General features: G+C 39.1%; 2 protein-coding genes across 2 annotated transcripts; one reads left to right on the top strand and one right to left on the bottom strand.

Annotated features, from left to right (window-relative positions):
- Positions 1–119: 119 nt before the first annotated feature.
- LOC132622628 (cytochrome c1-2, heme protein, mitochondrial) lies at positions 120–5,066 on the top strand. Its single transcript, XM_060337266.1, has 8 exons — positions 120–266; positions 495–570; positions 1,597–1,817; positions 2,569–2,848; positions 2,956–3,027; positions 4,189–4,305; positions 4,420–4,485; positions 4,575–5,066. The coding sequence occupies exons 2-8, from the start codon at positions 511–513 to the stop codon at positions 4,689–4,691; spliced, it is 933 nt and encodes a 310-aa protein (XP_060193249.1). The 5' UTR covers positions 120–266; positions 495–510; the 3' UTR covers positions 4,692–5,066.
- A 2,570-nt stretch (positions 5,067–7,636) lies between these two features.
- On the bottom strand, positions 7,637–17,184 carry LOC132624775 (uncharacterized). Its single transcript, XM_060339500.1, has 3 exons — positions 17,011–17,184; positions 16,699–16,953; positions 7,637–8,209 (listed from the first exon to the last, which is right to left on the bottom strand). Exons 1-3 carry the CDS (start codon positions 17,182–17,184, stop codon positions 7,637–7,639), a joined length of 1,002 nt encoding a protein of 333 aa, XP_060195483.1.
- Positions 17,185–19,498: the final 2,314 nt, after the last annotated feature.

Genomic DNA, 19,498 nt, shown 5'->3' with positions numbered 1-19,498 from the left:
AAACACGCAGGGGTACATGGCCCGAGCAATTTCCTCCACATCTCCTTTGGGCCAACTTACTTTTGATCCTCCAAAGGCCCAATCAAACTAAATGGGCTGCTTTCTTCTCTAGCCCAAATAGCATTTATTCAGGGAAGGCCCAACTCCAAAGATAGAACATCTGGTACTGGAGAAAAACCTCCTCCTCTTGTTCGTACTCTGAATATTGTCGATAGAATAAGTCTGGTTTTCCGGATCTCTCACAACGCTATTGCCATCGCCGTCCGGTAAGCCCTTCTTTTCTCCTCAATTTATTTGAAACTCTGAACTCCTTTCATTTCGAAACAACATTCTAGGAAAGGAATTTGTAGATCGCAGTAAGTTGATTGCTGCGGTAATAAGGGAGTTAGGTTAAATTATTAGGCGTATTGAGTTTTGGGTAAAATAATCAAATCTGTTGAGTTATGTTTCACTATGTGATGTTTTGTATTGTAACATTTTTGGTTGACTGACAGAGGGCTTGACTGAAAAATGTTGGGAGGTAGAGCAATCCATCGATTATTAGGCAGGAAATTTCAATCTGAATCCACGGTAATGTTTAATACTCCGATTCGTTTGTTTATCTATATAAGGAGATTTTACTGCCTTAAAAATGCATATCTTAATCTCTTAAATAATTGCGTATATTCTCCTTTTTTGTGTACACATATCGCAGTTGTTTAATTTTTGTTCAACAATATGTTGGGTCATGAACATAGATAGGAAGGTTTGGAGGTCTAGGATTAGGGTAGAAAGGTAGCAGGCAGCCGTGTGTTTGGAGTACTTTTACGAGGAAGAGGCAGGGAACTAGTCTCCTCTTCTCATCTGCTCCTCATTTAGTAGACTTACCTAGTATTCACATCATATCCTACTTGTTACTTTGCTTGCTTTGTTTATCTTGCTATTTGGCTGTCATTATTTTCCTGATAGCCGTGTGTTGGAGTACTTTTTTGTTTTTTGTTTTTAGCCGAGGGTCTATCGAAAACAGCGTCTCTACCCCACAAAGGTGGGGGTAAGGTCTGCGTACATCCTACCCTCCCCAGACAACACTTGTGGGATTACAATGGGTATGCTATTGTAATATGTTGGGTCTTTTGATTTTTGCGTGTGTAGAAGAGTAAATTATAATTGAGGGTTAATGTTTTTAAGACCAGTAGAAGTGGGTTGTATAAAAGTTTAAATGTACTTAAATTATATGAAATATATTCAATGCTCTCGGTGACAATGCAAATTGGAAAGGGAATAAGCATTTTGTGACCCTGCATTTAGTTGTTTTCTGTGAATGGTGTCTGTATTTTCCTTCTTGTGTTTGCAATTATATAGGTAAAAGTGTTTTTTTTTTTTGACAATGAATTATCTAGGTAAAAGTGTTGTACTGCTTGATCGCGCAGCATCCATATTGCGAATCCTTATTGCCACAATAAACCAATAAGTAGCCTGAAAAATCAAAGCTGGATGTGTTAGAGCTCATATCTGATGTGGGGAAATTTGTGATTGTTACTGATTTAGTCGGAAGACTTGGGTCCTATCAATTTCAAGTTGTAAAAAATCTTTCATTAAAACTACATGAACTTGCAGGCCTCTCCAATTTTATCATCCATTGTTTCCAAGAAAGCTCAAGAAGAATTTGGATCTTTTGGCATGAAGTCCTTCAGAACATTGGCACTCATTGGAGCGGGTGTATCTGGACTCGTAGGTTTTGCGACAGTAGCATCTGCTGATGAGGCTGAACATGGATTGGAGTGTCCAAGCTATCCTTGGCCTCACGAAGGCATTCTTAGTTCATATGATCACGCTTCGTGAGTTTCTCCTGAATCTCCTATTCCCTCTTGACTCCCTGTTGTCTTTTTTGTTCTCTGCTTTCAATCGCCCTCTCCCCCCGCTTTCCTTGTCCCTTCAGAAGAAAGGATAAAGACATCTGGCTTTTGTGTGTCTTTCTGAGAAAGAATGTTCTGTGAAGTGTATGCTTCCATCCCTCTAAAGAAATGGATAACGAGGGTATCTGCAGATTTTGTGATAGAGGGATTTTGCCAGGTGCATTTCTACAATTATATGGCTCGGTCACTTGAAGAACACTACATTCTGTTTGCATTTATCTGGCATAGCATGGAATGACCTTTCTAAATGAAGTATTGTTCCACCCAGAAAGAAAGTAAAAATGTTGTTCCATTCTCATGTTTGGCCTAAAAAATGGAAGCTTCATATATGATATGAAAAAAATGGCAATAGATTTGGATGCGGCATCATTTCATTCCCAAGCACCAACTATGAAAAGTGCTGCTTGTCATTTGCTTTACAAATGTACTTGTCTCTTTAATTCCAAGATGCCAATACATAGAACATCAGGACGTTTTGCATCTTTGAATTGATAAGATATTTCGCATTTTAATTTTTACATTACCATATCAAAAGAAAAAAAAAGGATATTCGCATTGCTTAAATTTATGCTGCTGGGATAAAAAGAAAGTGGTCGAGCCCTGCGTACAGAATCCAACTAGCTGTATAATCTTATTTTAGTTGAATCATTCTGGGTGCTCTTTTGGCAAACAGGATTCGTCGTGGTCACCAGGTTTATCAACAAGTATGTGCATCTTGTCATTCAATGTCACTTGTGTCATATCGTGACTTGGTCGGGGTGGCATATACAGAGGAGGAAGTAAAGGCTATGGCAGCTGAGATTGAGGTGGAGGATGGGCCTAATGATGAGGGTGAAATGTTTACTCGTCCTGGTAAACTAAGTGATCGCTTTCCTCAGCCATATCCAAATGAAGCAGCTGCTAGATTTGCTAATGGAGGAGCCTACCCTCCAGATTTAAGTCTTATTACAAAAGTATTGCTTTCTTTCTGTTTCTTTTTGTTGAGAATGAACCTCCTTTCTATTTCTATGTTCGGTCATTACTGTTATCTGCCCTATTTAGCTTACATTCTGTTTCTCAGGCACGTCATAATGGTCAAAACTATGTGTTTGCCCTTCTAACTGGCTATCGTGATCCTCCTGCTGGTGTTTCGGTATGTATCTTAGCCATTGTGTATCTTAGACTCTAATTTCGAATCTTGAAGCTTTTATACCCTATGCACTGCTGGTGTTCGACTTTCTATATGGAATGTTCTTTTTCTTCTGATAACCAAGAATTCTCCAAGGGGCCGTGGGCCTTTTAGTATAAAATGTTTGTTTTCCTATCTTCTTTTTTCCCTTTTATTATGTAGCTGGTTGTGTGGCCTGAGCAACTTTGTAAAGTTGAATTAATTCTCATCTCACGTTTCTCTCAAAATATTTGAATCTGCATGTTTGCCTGTAAGTTGTGTTATTTCTTTTTGTTATTGTACTTAATGTTGTCGTCCGAAAAAGAAATTACCCCTAACAGATGACACATGAACATGGTGACTGTAACTGAAGTAGGATAGGATAAGTCTCCAGCCCTTGTGATATGTTCGATACTGCGGCTGAGAGGGCAGGGTCTGTGAACTGATTTGACACTGAGAAGCATCTTATTCTATGTAGTCTGAACCTGAATTGAATCAACTATCATACTGTCCAAATTCTTTAATTTAACCAAATCACTAGTGGAAATGAGAAGTGAGAGGATCAGAGTATGTTGGATCACGTATAATAGGATCTCACCTGAGAATTTATGATCCTGATTGTAGGATTATATTTAGATCTATTCAGACAAGAGATCGTATGACGTCCCCCAGTCACAGTGATCCTACTATCCTACTAATTTGTCAACTTTATGAAATTCTTTTATTGTCTTTTCTTAACTTGTACGGGCAAATTCCAAGATAAATGGGTGCAAATAAATTATGTATGATAAGAACTAACCAATATATATTATCAACTTTGTTTCTTAAGCTCATTTTGAGCTTATAATCGAATATAAGATATACTACTTGTCATGTGTATAATATATATTTGCTTGGATTTTGCGGTCCTGCTATGATCCTCAAATGATCCTATCTTGGATCTCCATTCTAGAAACGTTGCATGGTGCATAGTTGGTTGCTTACTTAACCTCCTAATTGTTGTGGTTGTTTGTGGGCAATATCTAATCAAAGTCAACCGTTTTATTGGCTGAAGTTAATTAGATTACTAGATTTTGTCCACGCTTTATTGAAAATATACACTTCCCCTCCTCTTTGACTGACTGTCAAGCTACAACCATGCCATAGATTCGTGAAGGACTGCACTACAATCCTTACTTCCCTGGTGGAGCTATTGCAATGCCTAAAATGCTTAATGATGGTGCTGTTGAGTATGAAGATGGTGTCCCTGCAACAGAAGCTCAGGTTGGTCCCTTTGTCACTTGATTGGAGCTGGCTGCATGCAGTTTTATAGACAAATGAACTGCCCTAATCTTTTCAGTATAAAAAAGCTAATTTGTCCTCGCCTTGTTGTTGTAGATGGGGAAAGATGTGGTGTCATTTTTAACTTGGGCTGCTGAACCTGAGATGGAAGAGAGAAAACTGGTTTGTTTTTTTATTTTTTATTTCTACAGATGATGATCTCTGTGTGTTATTATGTGGTAGTTTCTGATATATTTGCATTTGCACTGCAGATGGGCTTCAAGTGGATATTTGTACTGTCCCTTGCACTACTTCAAGCTGCTTACTATAGGCGTTTGAGGTGGTCTGTCCTCAAGTCGAGGAAGCTGGTCCTTGATGTTGTCAATTAGAACATTACCCTATTTGAATGCTTGTGGAGCAGGCAAATAATATTATCTTTCTCGATATGTGTTTGTTGTTTGACGTCTTACTGTGGAATCGCCTGTTTTTTGGTAAAGCGAACAGGCTAAATTTTTTTTCCATTTGAAGTCAAAATAAGAGGATCGTGTAACTTTAAAGTTTGACTTTTATAGGGGAGACATTCTCACCTTGTTTTGGAGGTTTGTAACCCCTGTTTGTGGAGCTTGGTCTGGCTGTTGTGAAACTTTACTTGGCTTTTCCTTTCCCCAAGTTTATAGTTTTGTGACTTGAAATCCTATTTTAAGGGGAACCAATACGATTGATCCGATGAGAATTTTAGTGGTAAGTTTATTTCTATTGGTTAACCAATTTGCACTTTACGTGAGTTATTATGTATAATTCAATCTCCTTTGTTATGACAAATAAGAGTGTTTGGCCGTCTTTTCATTGAAGTTTTCTGTAAGACGTGTATTTTACCTTGTAGCTTTGGAGAGCAGCTCGCGGAGCATTAAAAAACGAGACTACTTATATTGGAAATAGACGAAAATTGACCCATGTTAAATGGTAAAATATCTCACATGTTAAAATAAAGTGACTAAATTGAAAAAGAGTAAATTTCTGTTTAATGAAAAAAGATGGTAAAAATAAGACGTATATTTTACCTTATAGCTTTGGAGAGCAGCTCACGGAGCATTAAAAAACGAGACTACTTATATTGGAATTGGACGAAAATTGACTCATGTTAAATGGTAAAATATCTCACTTGTTATATAAAGTGACTAAATTGAAAAAGAGTAAATTTCTGTTTAATGAAAAAAGATGGTAAAAATAGGACGTATATTTTACCTTATAGCTTTGGAGAGCAGCTCACGGAGCATTAAAAAACGACACTACTTATATTGGAAATAGACGAAATTTGACTCATCTGTTAAATGGTAAAGTCTCTCACTCGTTAAAATAAAGTGACTAAATTGAAAAAGAGTAAATTTTAGATAAAAAGTGATTATGATAACTGCAAAAGCTAATAGCGAACTTAAACTGACAATATGTAGGTGGATTTGACGTATTTCTAAATGACAATAACCAATTTGAATAATAAATTATAAATTGGCATTGCAACTTAGTAGAATTTACAGTTTTTAAAACTTGAGGCAAATTTTATCCTTTACAATTAACATATTAGTATTTCTTCTCAACAGGAGTATTATTTTTTAACAGTTCAATAAATGTTCAATTTTCACAAGAGGGTTCTTGCAGGAGAAAACTTGTTAAGGAGACCACATTCATAACAATGTTTTTTGGCAATAAACTGTGAATTATTACCATATCAAACCAAAATATTTACAAACTAAAGAGTATCCAGCGTCTTAACCACCTTCTAGGAAGAGTGTTAAGTACATTTGGACCTAATAGATCTTACCAAAAAAACCAAAGCCAACAGGCAATTTTCAAACTAATTACACACCCTATGGATCAGAACTTGGCAGTTCCTAGCCCTCCTAGAACTAGCCACTAATCTTAATCTCTCCTGCAACTCCTTCTGTATCTGTACGACGGTAAACTCAGCATTAACACTTATTTGCCTAAATTGCTTCCAATATCTTGCTTGCCATGTGTGGTATACTATTGCTCCATACATGGCAGCCACTGTCTCCTTCCAGAATTGTCGCCAGTGTCTTCCTTTAATCCACCCCAAACATTGTTTGGTTGTCATATTCGGTAGATTCACACCTATCCATCTAACCAACTCATTTTTCACCACAGATACCCATGCACAGTCTACGAACAAATGCTGGTGTGTTTCAGCTACTCCTTCCTCACATAAGCAACAGTTAATATTTTCAATAAGAATGTTCAGCCTTTGTAATCTCTCCTTGGTGAGTAGTCTATCTTGATAAGCTAACCAAACCAGCACCCTATGCCGAGGCATCATTACTGAACTCCAAATTAGTTCAGCTTCAGGAAGTCTATGTAGTGTGCCCAGCATCGCGTGATAACTATTAGTCATAGATTACGAACCAGTTGGATTCAGCGTATATATATCATTCTGATACCAATGCATCATCACTTCCTTTAGAGAGTTTAGCTTCCTCCAATACCAGCTACAATTTTGAGGTGGAGAATGTTCCCAAATGTTATCGGTTGTCTTCATATAAATCTCATGGACCCACTTGACCCATAGAATGTATTCTTTATTTGCCAGTTGCCATAGCAACTTACCAACCGCTACTATGTTCCAAATCCTACAACTTTTAATATTTAATCCCCTATACTTTTTTGGTACGCATACATTATCCCACGCAACCAAGGACACCTTCCTCTGTCCCTCCTGACAACCCCACAAGAATTCTCTACACTTCCTATCTACTTCTTTTAGTACACTTTGTGGAAGGATGAAAACAACACCCCAAAAATTATAAATTGAGAACAGGACAGCATTGATAATCTGCAGCCTCCCCGCGTACGAAAGCTGCCCTGAGTAGCCATTTGTTATTCTTTTAGTGATCTTATCCACCAGTTGATGACAATCAACTTTATTCCACTTCTTAGAGGATAATGGTAGTCCTAGGTATCTTATAGGTAGTGTACCTATTGAGAAACCAGTACTTGCCAATATACTTGCCTTAGTGTCATCATCCATTCTGGCTAGAAATATGTTTGATTTCTCCAGGTTTGCAACTAGGCCAGTGGCTGCACTAAAATGTTTTAGAGCTTTCATCACTCTATTAATAGAGGCTAAGTCTCCTTTACAGAACACCATTAAATCATCTGCAAATATCAAGTGTGTAAGTTTGGTGGTATTGCACATTGGATGGTACTTGAAATCAGGTAGATCACTCATCTTCTTGAGTATTCTAGTAAGGTACTCCATTACTAACACAAATAATAATGGGGACATGGGGTCTCCTTGTCGCAACCCTCTTTTACCTTCAAATTAGCCATATCCTTCTCCATTTACTTTGACCGTGAACCTTGTTGAGGTAACACAAATCATAATCAGTTGCACAAACGGAGTTGGAAATCCATAGCCCTTTAAAGCTTCTTCAATGAAATCCCACCTAATCATATCATACGCTTTCCTTAAATCAATCTTCATCAAACACCTTGGAGTAGTCTTTCTTGAGTAATGTCTCAACAAATCATGACATATCAGTACATTGTGTATTAGAGACCTCCCTTCCACAAACGCAGCCTGATTACTGGCCACCATCACTGATATCGCTTTTCTCAGCCTCATACATATCATTTTAGAAATGCACTTATAGATTACATTGCAACAGGATATAGGTCGAAACTGGCTTGCAAGTTCTGGTGCATCCACTTTGGGAATGAGGGAAATGATTGTAGAGTTTATTTGTTTCAGCAGTTTCCCATTTTCAAAAAACTCCAAAATTGCTTGAGTCACATCATTACCAATGACACTCCAAGCTGCTCTAAAAAATCCACTGCCATACCCATCAGGCCCAAGGCTTTTATTTATGCCAATACCAAACATTGCTTCTTTTACCTCCTCAGCAGTATAAGTGTTATATCCCGCATTTTGTACGTTCGAATAATTCAAGATAATTGCGGGAAGTTAAGAGCCAAGCTATATTTTTTATTTTCGTTTGGCACGCAAGTTGCTTAAGAAATTTTTTGATGTGGAAATGTTAAGAGAGGCTAGGGGTAAAAAGGGAAATACGCAAGGTGACTTATGGAAATAAGGAGGAAGGCTGAGGGCAAATTCGGAATTTGGAAAATTATTTTTCATGAATTACAAGACTAGATACAAAAAAAAAAAAAGATGGGCTTAATGAATGGGCCAAAGTGACCGGCCACCTATGGGTGGGCTTTAGCCCACATGGATATTTAAAAGATGAATAATCCATCACAATTCCCATCTTCACTTAAGAAGGTTCAAGAAGTTTGGAGAGGAGAAAAAATAAGGGGCATATTCGGCCAAGCTTGGTGAGCAAGAACCTTGAGAAAAAAATTGTTCAAAAATTATTTTCCTACTAATTGGAAGGTCTCTAGCAAAGTGAAGTAATTATTGGAGCAAGAAAAACATTTATTCTTGCAAGGAGAAATTTTAGCCAAAAAGGAAGCTAAGTGGAAAAGGTAAGAATTTAATCTTCTTTTATATGTTATGGATGGTTATGTATGTTGTAGTGTGTAGGAATGAATGAAATTCATGAAAATATGGAAGTGTGTGGTGGCCGTGTATATGTGGTGTTGTGGCCGTGTATATGTGTGGTGTGTAGGAACAATAATTCAATTATTTTATTTAGTGTTTTAGTTGTTGTTGTTGTGAATTCTCTGTTGATAATGAAGATTTAATGATTCTAGTTGAAGTCGTAAATGTTGGAGAGTGGTTGTGGAAGACAATGTGACTATAATATTATTCCTTATAAATATGGAAAACAATGTTGTTAGTGTGTGAATTGTTGGTGAAGTTCATGAAATTGGAGGAAGAAAATGTGTTGTTATTGTTCTTATTCCATTTGGAAGATTTCGGGTGGCATAGCCTATGGGTTGGATATTGTGAATATTGTACGAATTGTTTGAGGTATTCTTGAACATTGTTTAAATGGTTGCGGATTGGTATTGGGATATGTAAACAATTATGAATTGAACGTAAATGGAAGGTCGTCAAAGTTTGTAGAAAGAAGTTGTTAATGTTAGTATGCTTTTCGAACTTATTGTGGATATTGTTGGAATAACTGTTGGCATTGTTGTTGCTAAGTTGGTCGAGTTAAATTCTCGGATTTGTTGTTGTATGTTTGGCCGAGTTGAATTCTCGGGGATGTTGCATTTACAGGGGAAATGCTGCCGAAATTTCGGTAGATTAAGTGTTGGTTTAGAACTGGACTCTAAGTGTTCATGGCTAATGTTCGGTATATATGAATATTGTTGTAGATCTTGCGAAGCGAAAGACTTAAGTATCCGTATAAATTAATATATGTTGGGTATGAATAAGATATGGATATGTCGATTTGATAAGTAGGTGTGTATGGGTGTCCAGCTCGGGTACCAGTCACGGCCCACGGGGTTGGGTCGTGACAAAAGTGGTATCAGAGCGGTTTGTCCTCGGAATGTCTACAGGCCGTGTCTAGTAGAGTCTTGTTTATCGGTGTGTTGTGCACCACATCTATAAACAGGAGGCTACATGACATTTAGGGTGTTGCCTTTCTTTCGATCTTAGATCGTGCGATAGAGCTGTAATATTAGGATGGGTCCCTTCCAACGAATTGCTATGTCTACAGCGAGGCTCCAAAAAGAGCGATAGCGTTAGTATTTTGGGAAATTGTTTCTGATCCTCTTCCTGCAGGTGATTGTGGATTGACAAAACATGAAGAGGACAGCTTCTGATAGTGGGGGTGCTAAGAAGGCCCCTAGGATATTGCCAGGACCGAGTAAGAGGAGCCTCAGTTATTCTATTGAGACTGATCCTTCGGAGGACCCAGCAACAATTCCTCCAGAGTTTTTGACCCCCAGGGAAGAGGACCCTGCAGAGGGCAGTTATGATACAGATCCCTCGGAGGACCCGACGACGATACCTCCAGAGTTTCTTACCTCTAGGGAGGAGGATAGTTATGATACAGATTCATCAGAGTATTCTTCTGGGACACCGGAGGAGGAGATTTCTGGGGCCATGCCAGCTGCGCCTGTGGTGGAGCACTATGTTAGACAGGCCTCCCCGGTGAGTGTTACGGACTATTCCAGTCCCTTATCCTGGCCGTCAGTAAACCAGGAATTGCCTGGTTATCTATACTCCTCTGATTCGGATGCGAGCAACGACGGAAGTCAGACGAGCGGATGGCAGACGGACGATGAGGAGGAGCACACTTCACACGGCAGCTCCCCAGATCATACCCGAGACTGATCGGCTACAGGTATATGAGTTTTCTTTGGAATTTTCTATATATGTGTAACTTCTGTAGAGTACTATTTAATGACGGCAGACGGAAATTTAAAAGGACCGATGACCCAATGGTCATAAGTAACGGCGACTGAGATGTCTCTGCCACCAGTGTGAATCTAGAAACCCTGGATGAAAGATAATCATGTGTACAGATAGAAGTGAATATTGAGGATTCAAAAGGGCAATATGGTAATTGTATGGTCATAAAAGTAAAAGGATCCTCTCTAGATCGGGGTGGGACCCGCTACGGGAACCTTTTGAAAGTTGTTAAGACCCCCGACTTGCCCTAGATTACGTGATAAAGGTCGTGCGGGGTAGTGAATATAATTATATCAGCATTAACGCATCGAAATGCATTAAAGTTTCGAGGTTAAGCGTGCTAGGGCCAGAGCAATTTTGGGATGGGTGACCCCCTGGGAAGTATACTAAAATTTCCACGCATATAGATATAAGAGACAAATGGGAAATTTGGGGTAACCTAAAGGAAATTTGAGTATGTAGAGTGGCTAGAAACCTTAAAGAGGTCGGGTAGGTTAAGGTAGAACAGGCCGGTGAAAAAGAAGAAAGCGCAACGCAGCTTTGGAATGAGAGTCAGTTTGAATAAGCATTTGGGAAATATTTTGTAAGCGAAATGGTAATAAATGTATGTGTATGTATATGACGTCCTATTTATGACCATATCGATCGACAGGTGAATCATAGTAACCAGTGTTGCGATGTATAGAAGACACTAACTGAACGGAATTCAAGAGACAAAGGGAAAGGTATGGTATATGTGTTATGAAATAGACTGATACTGATTTCACTACAAGTAAGATTAGAAATCTTAATACGACGATATCTGGGAAAGGAAGAGAGTAAGTAGGTGGAAGGTAAGGAAGCTAAAATGTCAGAAAAGTGACAAGTAAGAAACATAATTAAGCAAAGCCTTAAAAGAGCCGACGGGCAAGGCATGAAATTATGTGCGTAGAAATTTGAAGGACAGGTTTGAAAAAAAACTGGAATGTGATAGTGCAAGGCAAAGGAATCAAGTTTGGAGAAGATTAACGGTGAAAATAGGACAAGCATATGGGAGCACGGAGGATACTCTAATAAGTTGGTGATAGCGAATCAACTACTGGCCAAGGAAAGACTAAGATGATAAGTTGACGCAGTCAATAAGAAAACCTATGACATGGAATGATGAATCATGTGAAGATCGAGGAATTCGATTATCGAGAAAACAGAATGAAGGATAAGGAACGGGTATGAAGGAAAGGATAACTTGGCCGAACCCTCCATTGAGGAAGGATATAATTACTAAAAGATAAATGCGCAGCCGTATCAATATGGTTGCTTTGAACATAGAGAAGCTTTCCTGGAGGGTGACTTAAGAATGGAACCGATTCGCGTGTATAAAGAATACCTTGCGAGCTTCGTAGCCGATGCTACCAAACAACAAGAGAAGAAAGCTATTCCCTAAGAAAGAATAAAGATATTGATGGCTTGATTGAGGGAAAAGAGAGTGGCTAGGAAGAAAGTAAGTGGAAACGGATATGCATCAAGAGGTTGATGACATTGTTAGACATAAAAGGCAGAGGTATGTCAGAATGGAAAGAAAAGTAAGTGTTGGGAATGGAAGTCCTTATGAGTATTCTGATTAAATACGAGAACATAGTTAACAAGAAGATAGACAGGATAGACCTCTTAATGAAAGGACTGCAATTGTAAGAGGATCGCGGAAAACGATGGTTACTAAAAGGGCATAGACGTATATGGACCTTCTTAATAAAGGGGGGGAGAACATACTAGGTCCGAAACGAATTATGAGGATCTAAAGCGATAAAGAGAGTAAGAAAGGTATACAGACTAAATCCATAAGGTCAATGAAGAGCATAATAGGTCCAAAAGACGCCTCGGATGACAACAGTTATAATGAAGTAACAACAGTTGGAAGTTGATAACTTCCCGAAGAAAGGAGGCGCGCTGCATATATGGATAGAAGATAAAAGAGGCTACCGGGTATTAGAGAATAGCTCATGAACCATTAATCATACTAAATATGAAGGTATATGCTATGGAATGGTAAGAATAATTAACATGAAGCTATGTCCAATTATAATTATAAGGAACCCACGCCGGAGAGCTAATAAAGAATGACGGTTGATGCAATGATCACTAATTCAAGGAAGTTAAAAACAAGTGTACTGGCATCGAGGAATGTGAGAAAAGGAAACGAGGAAAAGTTGCGACAAGAACCCAAGGATGTTGCGAGTTAAGAAATTAACTGAACACGAATCATAAGTTGTCATGAGTATAGTCGAACTGCGAAAGATGAGAAATGGCAAAGCAATATCATGTATATACGCTTTGAATACTGATATGACTGGCCTTGGAAAGGAGCATAACCATTATGCTCGTTAGCGACAAAGTCATTACTGGATAAACACTTAGAAGGAAAATTAAAAGGGAAGGCTCAATTTGAGATATAATAGACACTAACAAGTTGTCCGTGCCAAGTCACCCATGAATCAGAGATATCACCGAATTAGAAACGGTACATCCAGTCTTCCACGCGCCTATGCTTCGCAAATGTGTTAGTGACTCTTCCCAAGTGTTTCATATAAGTGATATCTAAGTGACAGAGAAGCTACCACATAAGGAATAATCTGTGTCTATAACGAATGGTCAGGTGAAAAAGTTATACACCAAGGACGTGGTCTCTATTAAGGTATCGCGGTAAAACAATAATAGAGGGGAGACGACCTGGGAAGCCGAAAGAAGAAACGAAGAGGAAGTATTCCTAATTATCTCCTACGCCTACAAGCAATCTAAGCTTCTAAGACAGGAATGTTAAATGATCAAATGTGACAATTATAGAGGAGACCTCCCCGAAGTATTATGATACGTCATGAGGCCGGTTCAACATTCGAGGACGAATGTTCTAAAGGGGGGGAGGATGTTATATCTCTCATTTTGTACGTTCGAATAATGCAAGATAATTGCGGGAAGTTAAGAGCCAAGCTATATTTTTGATTTTCGTTTGGCACGCAAGTTGCTTAAGAAAATTTTTGATGTGGAAATGTTAAGAGAGGCTAGGGGTAAAAAGGGAAATACGCAAGGTGACTTATGGAAATAAGGAGGAAGGCTAAGGGAAAATTCGGATTTTGGAAAATTATTTTTCATGAATTACAAGACTAGATACAAAAAAAAAAAGATGGGCTTAATGAATGGGCCAAAGTGGCCGGCCACCTATGGGTGGGCTTTAGCCCACATGGATGTTTAAAAGATGAATAATCCATCACAATTCCCATCTTCACTTAAGAAGGTTCAAGAAGTTTGGAGAGGAGAAAAAATAAGGGGCATATTCGGCCAAGCTTAGTGAGCAAGAACCTTGAGAAAAAAATTGTTCAAAAATTATTTTCCTAATAATTGGAAGGTCCCTAGCAAAGTGAAGTAATTATTGGAGCAAGAAAAACATTTATTCTTGCAAGGAGAAATTTTAGCCAAAAAGGAAGCTAAGTGGAAAAGGTAAGAATTTAATCTTCTTTTATATGTTATGGATGGTTGTGTATGTTGTAGTGTGTAGGAATGAATGAAATTCATGAAAATATGAAAGTGTGTGGTGGCCGTGTATATGTGGTGTTGTGGCCGTGTATATGTGTGGTGTGTAGGAACAATGATTCAACTATTTTATTTAGTGTTTTAGTTGTTGTTGTTGTGAATTCTCTGTTGATAATGAAGATTTAATGATTCTAGTTGAAGTCGTAAATGTTGGATAGTGGTTGTGGAAGACAATGTGACTATAATATTATTCCTTGTAAATATGGAAAACAATGTTTTTAGTGTGTGAATTGTTGGTGAAGTTCATGAAATTGGAGGAAGAAAATGTGTTGTTATTGTTCTTATTCCATTTGGAAGATTTCGGGTGGCATAGCCTATGGGTTGGATATTGTGAATATTGTACGGATTGTTTGAGGTATTCTTGAACATTGTTTAAATGGTTGCGGATTGGTATTGGAATATGTAAACAATTATGAATTGAACGTAAATGGAAGGTCGTCAAAGTTTGTAGAAAGAAGTTGTTAATGTTAGTATGCTTTTCGAACTTATTGTGGATATTGTTGGAATAACTGTTGGCATTGTTGTTGCTAAGTTGGCCGAGTTAAATTCTCGGATTTGTTGTTGTATGTTTGGCCGAGTTGAATTCTCGGGGATGTTGCATTTACAGGGGAAATGCTGCCGAAATTTCGGTAGATTAAGTGTTGGTTTAGAACTGGACTTTAAGTGTTCATGGCTAATGTTCGGTATATATGAATATTGTTGTAGATCTTGCGAAGCGAAAGACTTAAGTTCGGACTAACATAGGAAGCGGGAAAGGTATGTAAGGCTTAACCTTTTCTTCTTTGGCATGATACTTATTAAATAAGTATATGATGTATATGTATGGTGTCGGAAAGATTCTTACTCTTAGAGCCCCTAGGATGGCTAACGTTCTTGATTTCCTATAAGCTGTTTAGTACGGTTTGATATGTATCCATGATGTCCGATGATGTATATCTATGATGTCTGAAGTTTGGCCAATATGTTTCCGAATAGCATTTGAGAAACAAATGATATGACTATAGTTTTGACCTTCCAAATGTTAACACATTCGATTGTTCCATCGAGCCTTTGATATGTTTTGATATGTACATAAGATTCCAATAGTTCGATTTGATTTGATCCATAACGATATCCAAAAGATCTTGACATGATTATGGTTTTGATTTTCCAAAAATGGCTTTTGAAACGCTTATGGAACGTTTTGTACTTCAAAAGCTCGTAACTTTCGTATACTAATTCCGATTAACCCGAAACTTGTTTCTGAGCCTTCGGATGTCGATAAGTATACTTGTCTATCAAGTCTTGATTTACGTGCATATGGTTTCGCACTACTCGGTTCGTGCAAGCCTCAGTATGTCCTTCACTGAGCCCGGGCCAAGATATGTTATCGTGCGTATTCCTTTGCATTGTTCACCGAGTCCCTCGTTAGAGGGCCGGGTATGGTATATGTATATGATGATATGATTATGGCACCGAGTCCCATGATGGGCCGGGTACGGTATATGTGCACATGATTTCATTTACCGAGTCCCTTAATGGGCCGGGTACGGTATGACTTCATTCACCGAGTCCCTCACTAGAGGGCCGGGTACGGTATGTATATGTATATGTATATGCAGGCATGACGATATGAAAGCATGATAACATGATTCTATCCACCGAGTCCCTTAATGGGTCGGGTACGGTATGTATATGATATATGATATTCGCGCGCATAATTTCATTCACCGAGTCCCTCACTAGAGGGCCGGGTACGGTATATGTATACATGTATTCATGATGACATAATGACATGATTTCATTCACCGAGTCCCATAATGGGCCGGGTAGGGTATGTGATATGAAAATGTTTGATTCTGTTCCGTACTACACATGTACAGTGGTCTCTTGATTATGATACTTGACTCCTGTAATCTCTGTTTCAGTTATGATCTCTCCAGTTGTATTTCATGCCTTACATACTCAGTACATATTCCGTACTGACCCCCTTTCTTCGGGGGCTGCGTTTCATGCCCGCAGGTATAGACGTTCGTGTGAGTGGCCCGACAGCTTAGGCTATCCGTTCTGCTGCCTTGGAGTGCTCCCTTGTTCTGGAGCCCATATTTTGGTACGTACTCTTCTGTTATGTATATGTATGTGTATATTCAGGGGTACGGCGGGGCCCTGTCCCGTCATATGATTCTGTTGTGTTTGTTAGAGGCCTGTAGACATGTATGTGGGTCATGGGTCATTGTTGTTCGGTTATGTTTGTGTGATATGCGCCCTAAGAGGTTTCCAGTTGCTATGATAAGCCTTGACGGCTTGTGCGTATGTATATGTATGATATGTATGTTACAGGTAACCGCTTAAGACGACGTTTGTTCTTAGTATCCGTATAAATTAATATATGTTGGGTATGAATAAGATATGGATATGTCGATTTGATAAGTAGGTGTGTATGGGTGTCCAGCTCGGGCACCAGTCACGGCCCACGGGGTTGGGTCGTGACAATAAGCTTGCATGAGCAGCACCTGTTGAGCAGTATTTAGAACACAACCATTTCCCAATAGGTTCCCACTAGCTTTTGTTCTATGTTCTTCCTTAGTTCCCAGTAAGTTCTGATAGTATTCGACAAGTATTCTTGCAATTTCTTGTTGATCATTATGCATCACGCCTTCTTTATCCTTCATTTGTATAATGGCCTGTTGTAACTTTCTGTGTTTGATGACTGAGAAGAAATATCTTGCATTATCAGCACCTTGTTTAATCCAGGTTGCTTTGCTTCTCTACATTAGAAAACATTCAGCCAGATATGAAGATTGTCGAAACTTCAAAAACTTCACCTTTTCCTGCTCTTGTAGAGTTCTATCCAGTGGCTGTAGGTGTAATGCAGCTTGGGCTTGAGCAAGGGCAATTCTGTCCTCATCAGCTTCTGTAATGATATTCCTGAAATGCTGTCTATTCAGGCTCCTCAGTCTTCTCTTTAGTTGTTTCAGTTTTTTCACCACTCTGAACATCTGATACCCCTTAATCCCCTAATTCCATTCCTCGTTTACAATGTCTAGGAAGTTAGGATGACTTGCCCAAACATTACAGTACTTAAAAGCTGGTCTGGATTTCCTAACCCCATTCAGAGGGGAGATTTTCAGTGGACAGTGATCACTCATACCCTCTGGAAGAAAGTTAGCACTATAGGCAGGCATGGTTTGTAGCCATTCACTATTTATAAACACCCAATCAATTTTTGAGAATACTCTAGTGTCCCCTCTATCATTCCATGTATACGTACACCCTTGTCTAGGCATTTCTAGTAAACCACAAGCTTCCACACATGCATGAAAATCTACTATTTCAGCCATACTTACTGGATTTCCCCCTATTCTGTCTCCAGAGGAGAGTACGGAGTTGAAATCTCCCATTATTATCCAAGGAACTGTATTCCCTTCATTCAGGTCTTCTAAGTATCCCCATAAACTTCTCCTCTCTTCCCTTGTATTAAAAGCATACACAACAGTTATCATGAATTCCATATTCAACCTGCAGTTTTTCACCTTACAGGTTACAGCTTGAGCACAACTACTAATTTGTACCACCTGAAAATAGTCCGGTCTCCATGTTATCCACACCCTACCATTATAGTGATCTCCATGATTCGTTACAAATTCCCATCCACCAAACATTTTACTAGCCACTTTCCCCATATTGTTTACTTTTATTTTTGTCTCTACTAATCCTACTAGTCCAGCGCATTCCTTACTACAAAGGAGTTTGACCTCCTTTTGCTTGTTAGGGGCATTCAAACCCCTAACATTCCAACACAACATGCTATCTATTCCCAGAGAGAGGAACAATCCCTCCCTCTTGCCCAGCTGTGTTCTTTTTCAGTTGAACGTGCGGGTCAATTTTATTTAGTACTTGAAAGTGATTCTGTTGATTCACACTCTGTTGTTGCACCTGGTGTGCTGGTTGTCTACTTGGACTTTTGGTAGTCTTCACTGGGGTAACCCACCCTGTAAGTGGGTTGCCTTTGTCGAGACTGCCTGTTACTAGTTGGTTTGCTAGTTCCCACTTCTTTTTGAGGCATACTAGCAGCTTCACCTTTCTCAGGTTGTTTTCCATTTGATGTTGCCTTTGTCCCTGGTTCCATCAGTGTCCCCGTACCCGTATCATTTTTTGTCTGTGTCCCCATACCCGTATCTCCTACCTGCGCAGTTGGTGGTTTCTTCCTCCTACATTTTTCTTCATCATGCCCATATTTTTTGCAAAATTTGCACAGCAAAGGTTTCCAGTCATATTGCACTCTTTGCTCTACTATATCACCCCTCTCATTCTTGAAGAGGATTTTATCAGGCAACTGTTGTTTCAGTTCAACTTCAATCAACAATCTTGCAAAGTTCAAACCTATTTTGTTTTCCGTGTGTTGGTTCACCATTAGAGGTTTCCCAATCAAGCTTCCAATCTTACTAAGCCCTTTTGGGCTCCAATATTTGAATTCCAGTCCAGGCAGCTTCACCCATATGGGAACTGTGTATAATTCCTCTCTGCTGAACTCCATGTCAGGATTCCAAGCTTTCACGATGAAGGGTTTGTTGTCAAAATGGTAGATTTCACCTTGTAATACTTCATCCTTCCCCAAACCTATATCAAACCGTACTAACACAATCCCATTCTTCAACATCGAGAGCTTGTTTATGCCGTGTTTCCCCCATAACCTTCATATGTATCCATTCATTACAGTAAACGGGGGATGGGCCCCCAACACGTAATACACAACCGCATGCTTCCAATACTCAATTTCAGTATCAATATCTTCAATTTCAATTTCACAGATTGAGGACTCACCATGTACCTCAGGAGCTACATAATCGAGCTTGAACCCAACTTTAGACATCTTTTTAATGTCAAAGTTGTCCCATACTGATCCCTTACTGGTCAATTCTGGAGATTCCTCACTTTCATCCGCCCATGACTTCCTTGGATTGCTGGGTCCTTGAATAACCGCTTCCCATTCCTGTTGTGGACTCGACCCACCTTTGTCAGCTATGGTAGTTTTCTCAACACCCATCTTAGTTAGGGAAGCCGCTACGTCTGTCACTTTAACAATTTCTTCAGCTTGATTTTCCCCTGTCCCACTAGATTCAACAATTGTTTCAGTGATTCCACCCTCTTCATTGGCAATTTCTACCAGATCTGTACTTGATTCAGCTGTGGTAGTCACCGTAGTTTGCTCATCCTTCTTTCGTTGCGTTTTAGAACCGTTCGCCTTTGCTTGCAGTGCCATGAGTACCTTCTCCGTGGGAATCCGAGCTCTCTTCCCCATGGACGGCGCAC

The sequence above is a fragment of the Lycium barbarum genome, chromosome 12 (genome assembly GCF_019175385.1).
Source record: "Lycium barbarum isolate Lr01 chromosome 12, ASM1917538v2, whole genome shotgun sequence".
NCBI classification, from domain to species: Eukaryota; Viridiplantae; Streptophyta; class Magnoliopsida; order Solanales; family Solanaceae; genus Lycium; species Lycium barbarum.
Note: the sequence above shows the minus strand (reverse complement) of the source record. Positions and strands in the feature narration are given on the sequence as shown.

Excerpts from the sequence above, each read along its gene's own strand:
- LOC132624775 (XM_060339500.1), bottom strand. The coding sequence starts at position 17,184 with ATGTTCAGAGTGGTGAAAAAACTGAAACAACTAAAGAGAAGACTGAGG. Across the intron at positions 16,954-17,010 it reads CTCTACAAGAGCAGGAAAAG|AGAAGCAAAGCAACCTGGAT; the intron begins GTGAAGTTTTTG and ends TTTCTAATGTAG. Across the intron at positions 8,210-16,698 it reads TTCTAAATACTGCTCAACAG|GTAAAAGAAGCAATGTTTGG; the intron begins GTGCTGCTCATG and ends ACTGCTGAGGAG.
- LOC132622628 (XM_060337266.1), top strand. The coding sequence starts at position 511 with ATGTTGGGAGGTAGAGCAATCCATCGATTATTAGGCAGGAAATTTCAA. Across the intron at positions 3,028-4,188 it reads ATCCTCCTGCTGGTGTTTCG|ATTCGTGAAGGACTGCACTA; the intron begins GTATGTATCTTA and ends ACCATGCCATAG. Across the intron at positions 4,306-4,419 it reads TCCCTGCAACAGAAGCTCAG|ATGGGGAAAGATGTGGTGTC; the intron begins GTTGGTCCCTTT and ends TTGTTGTTGTAG.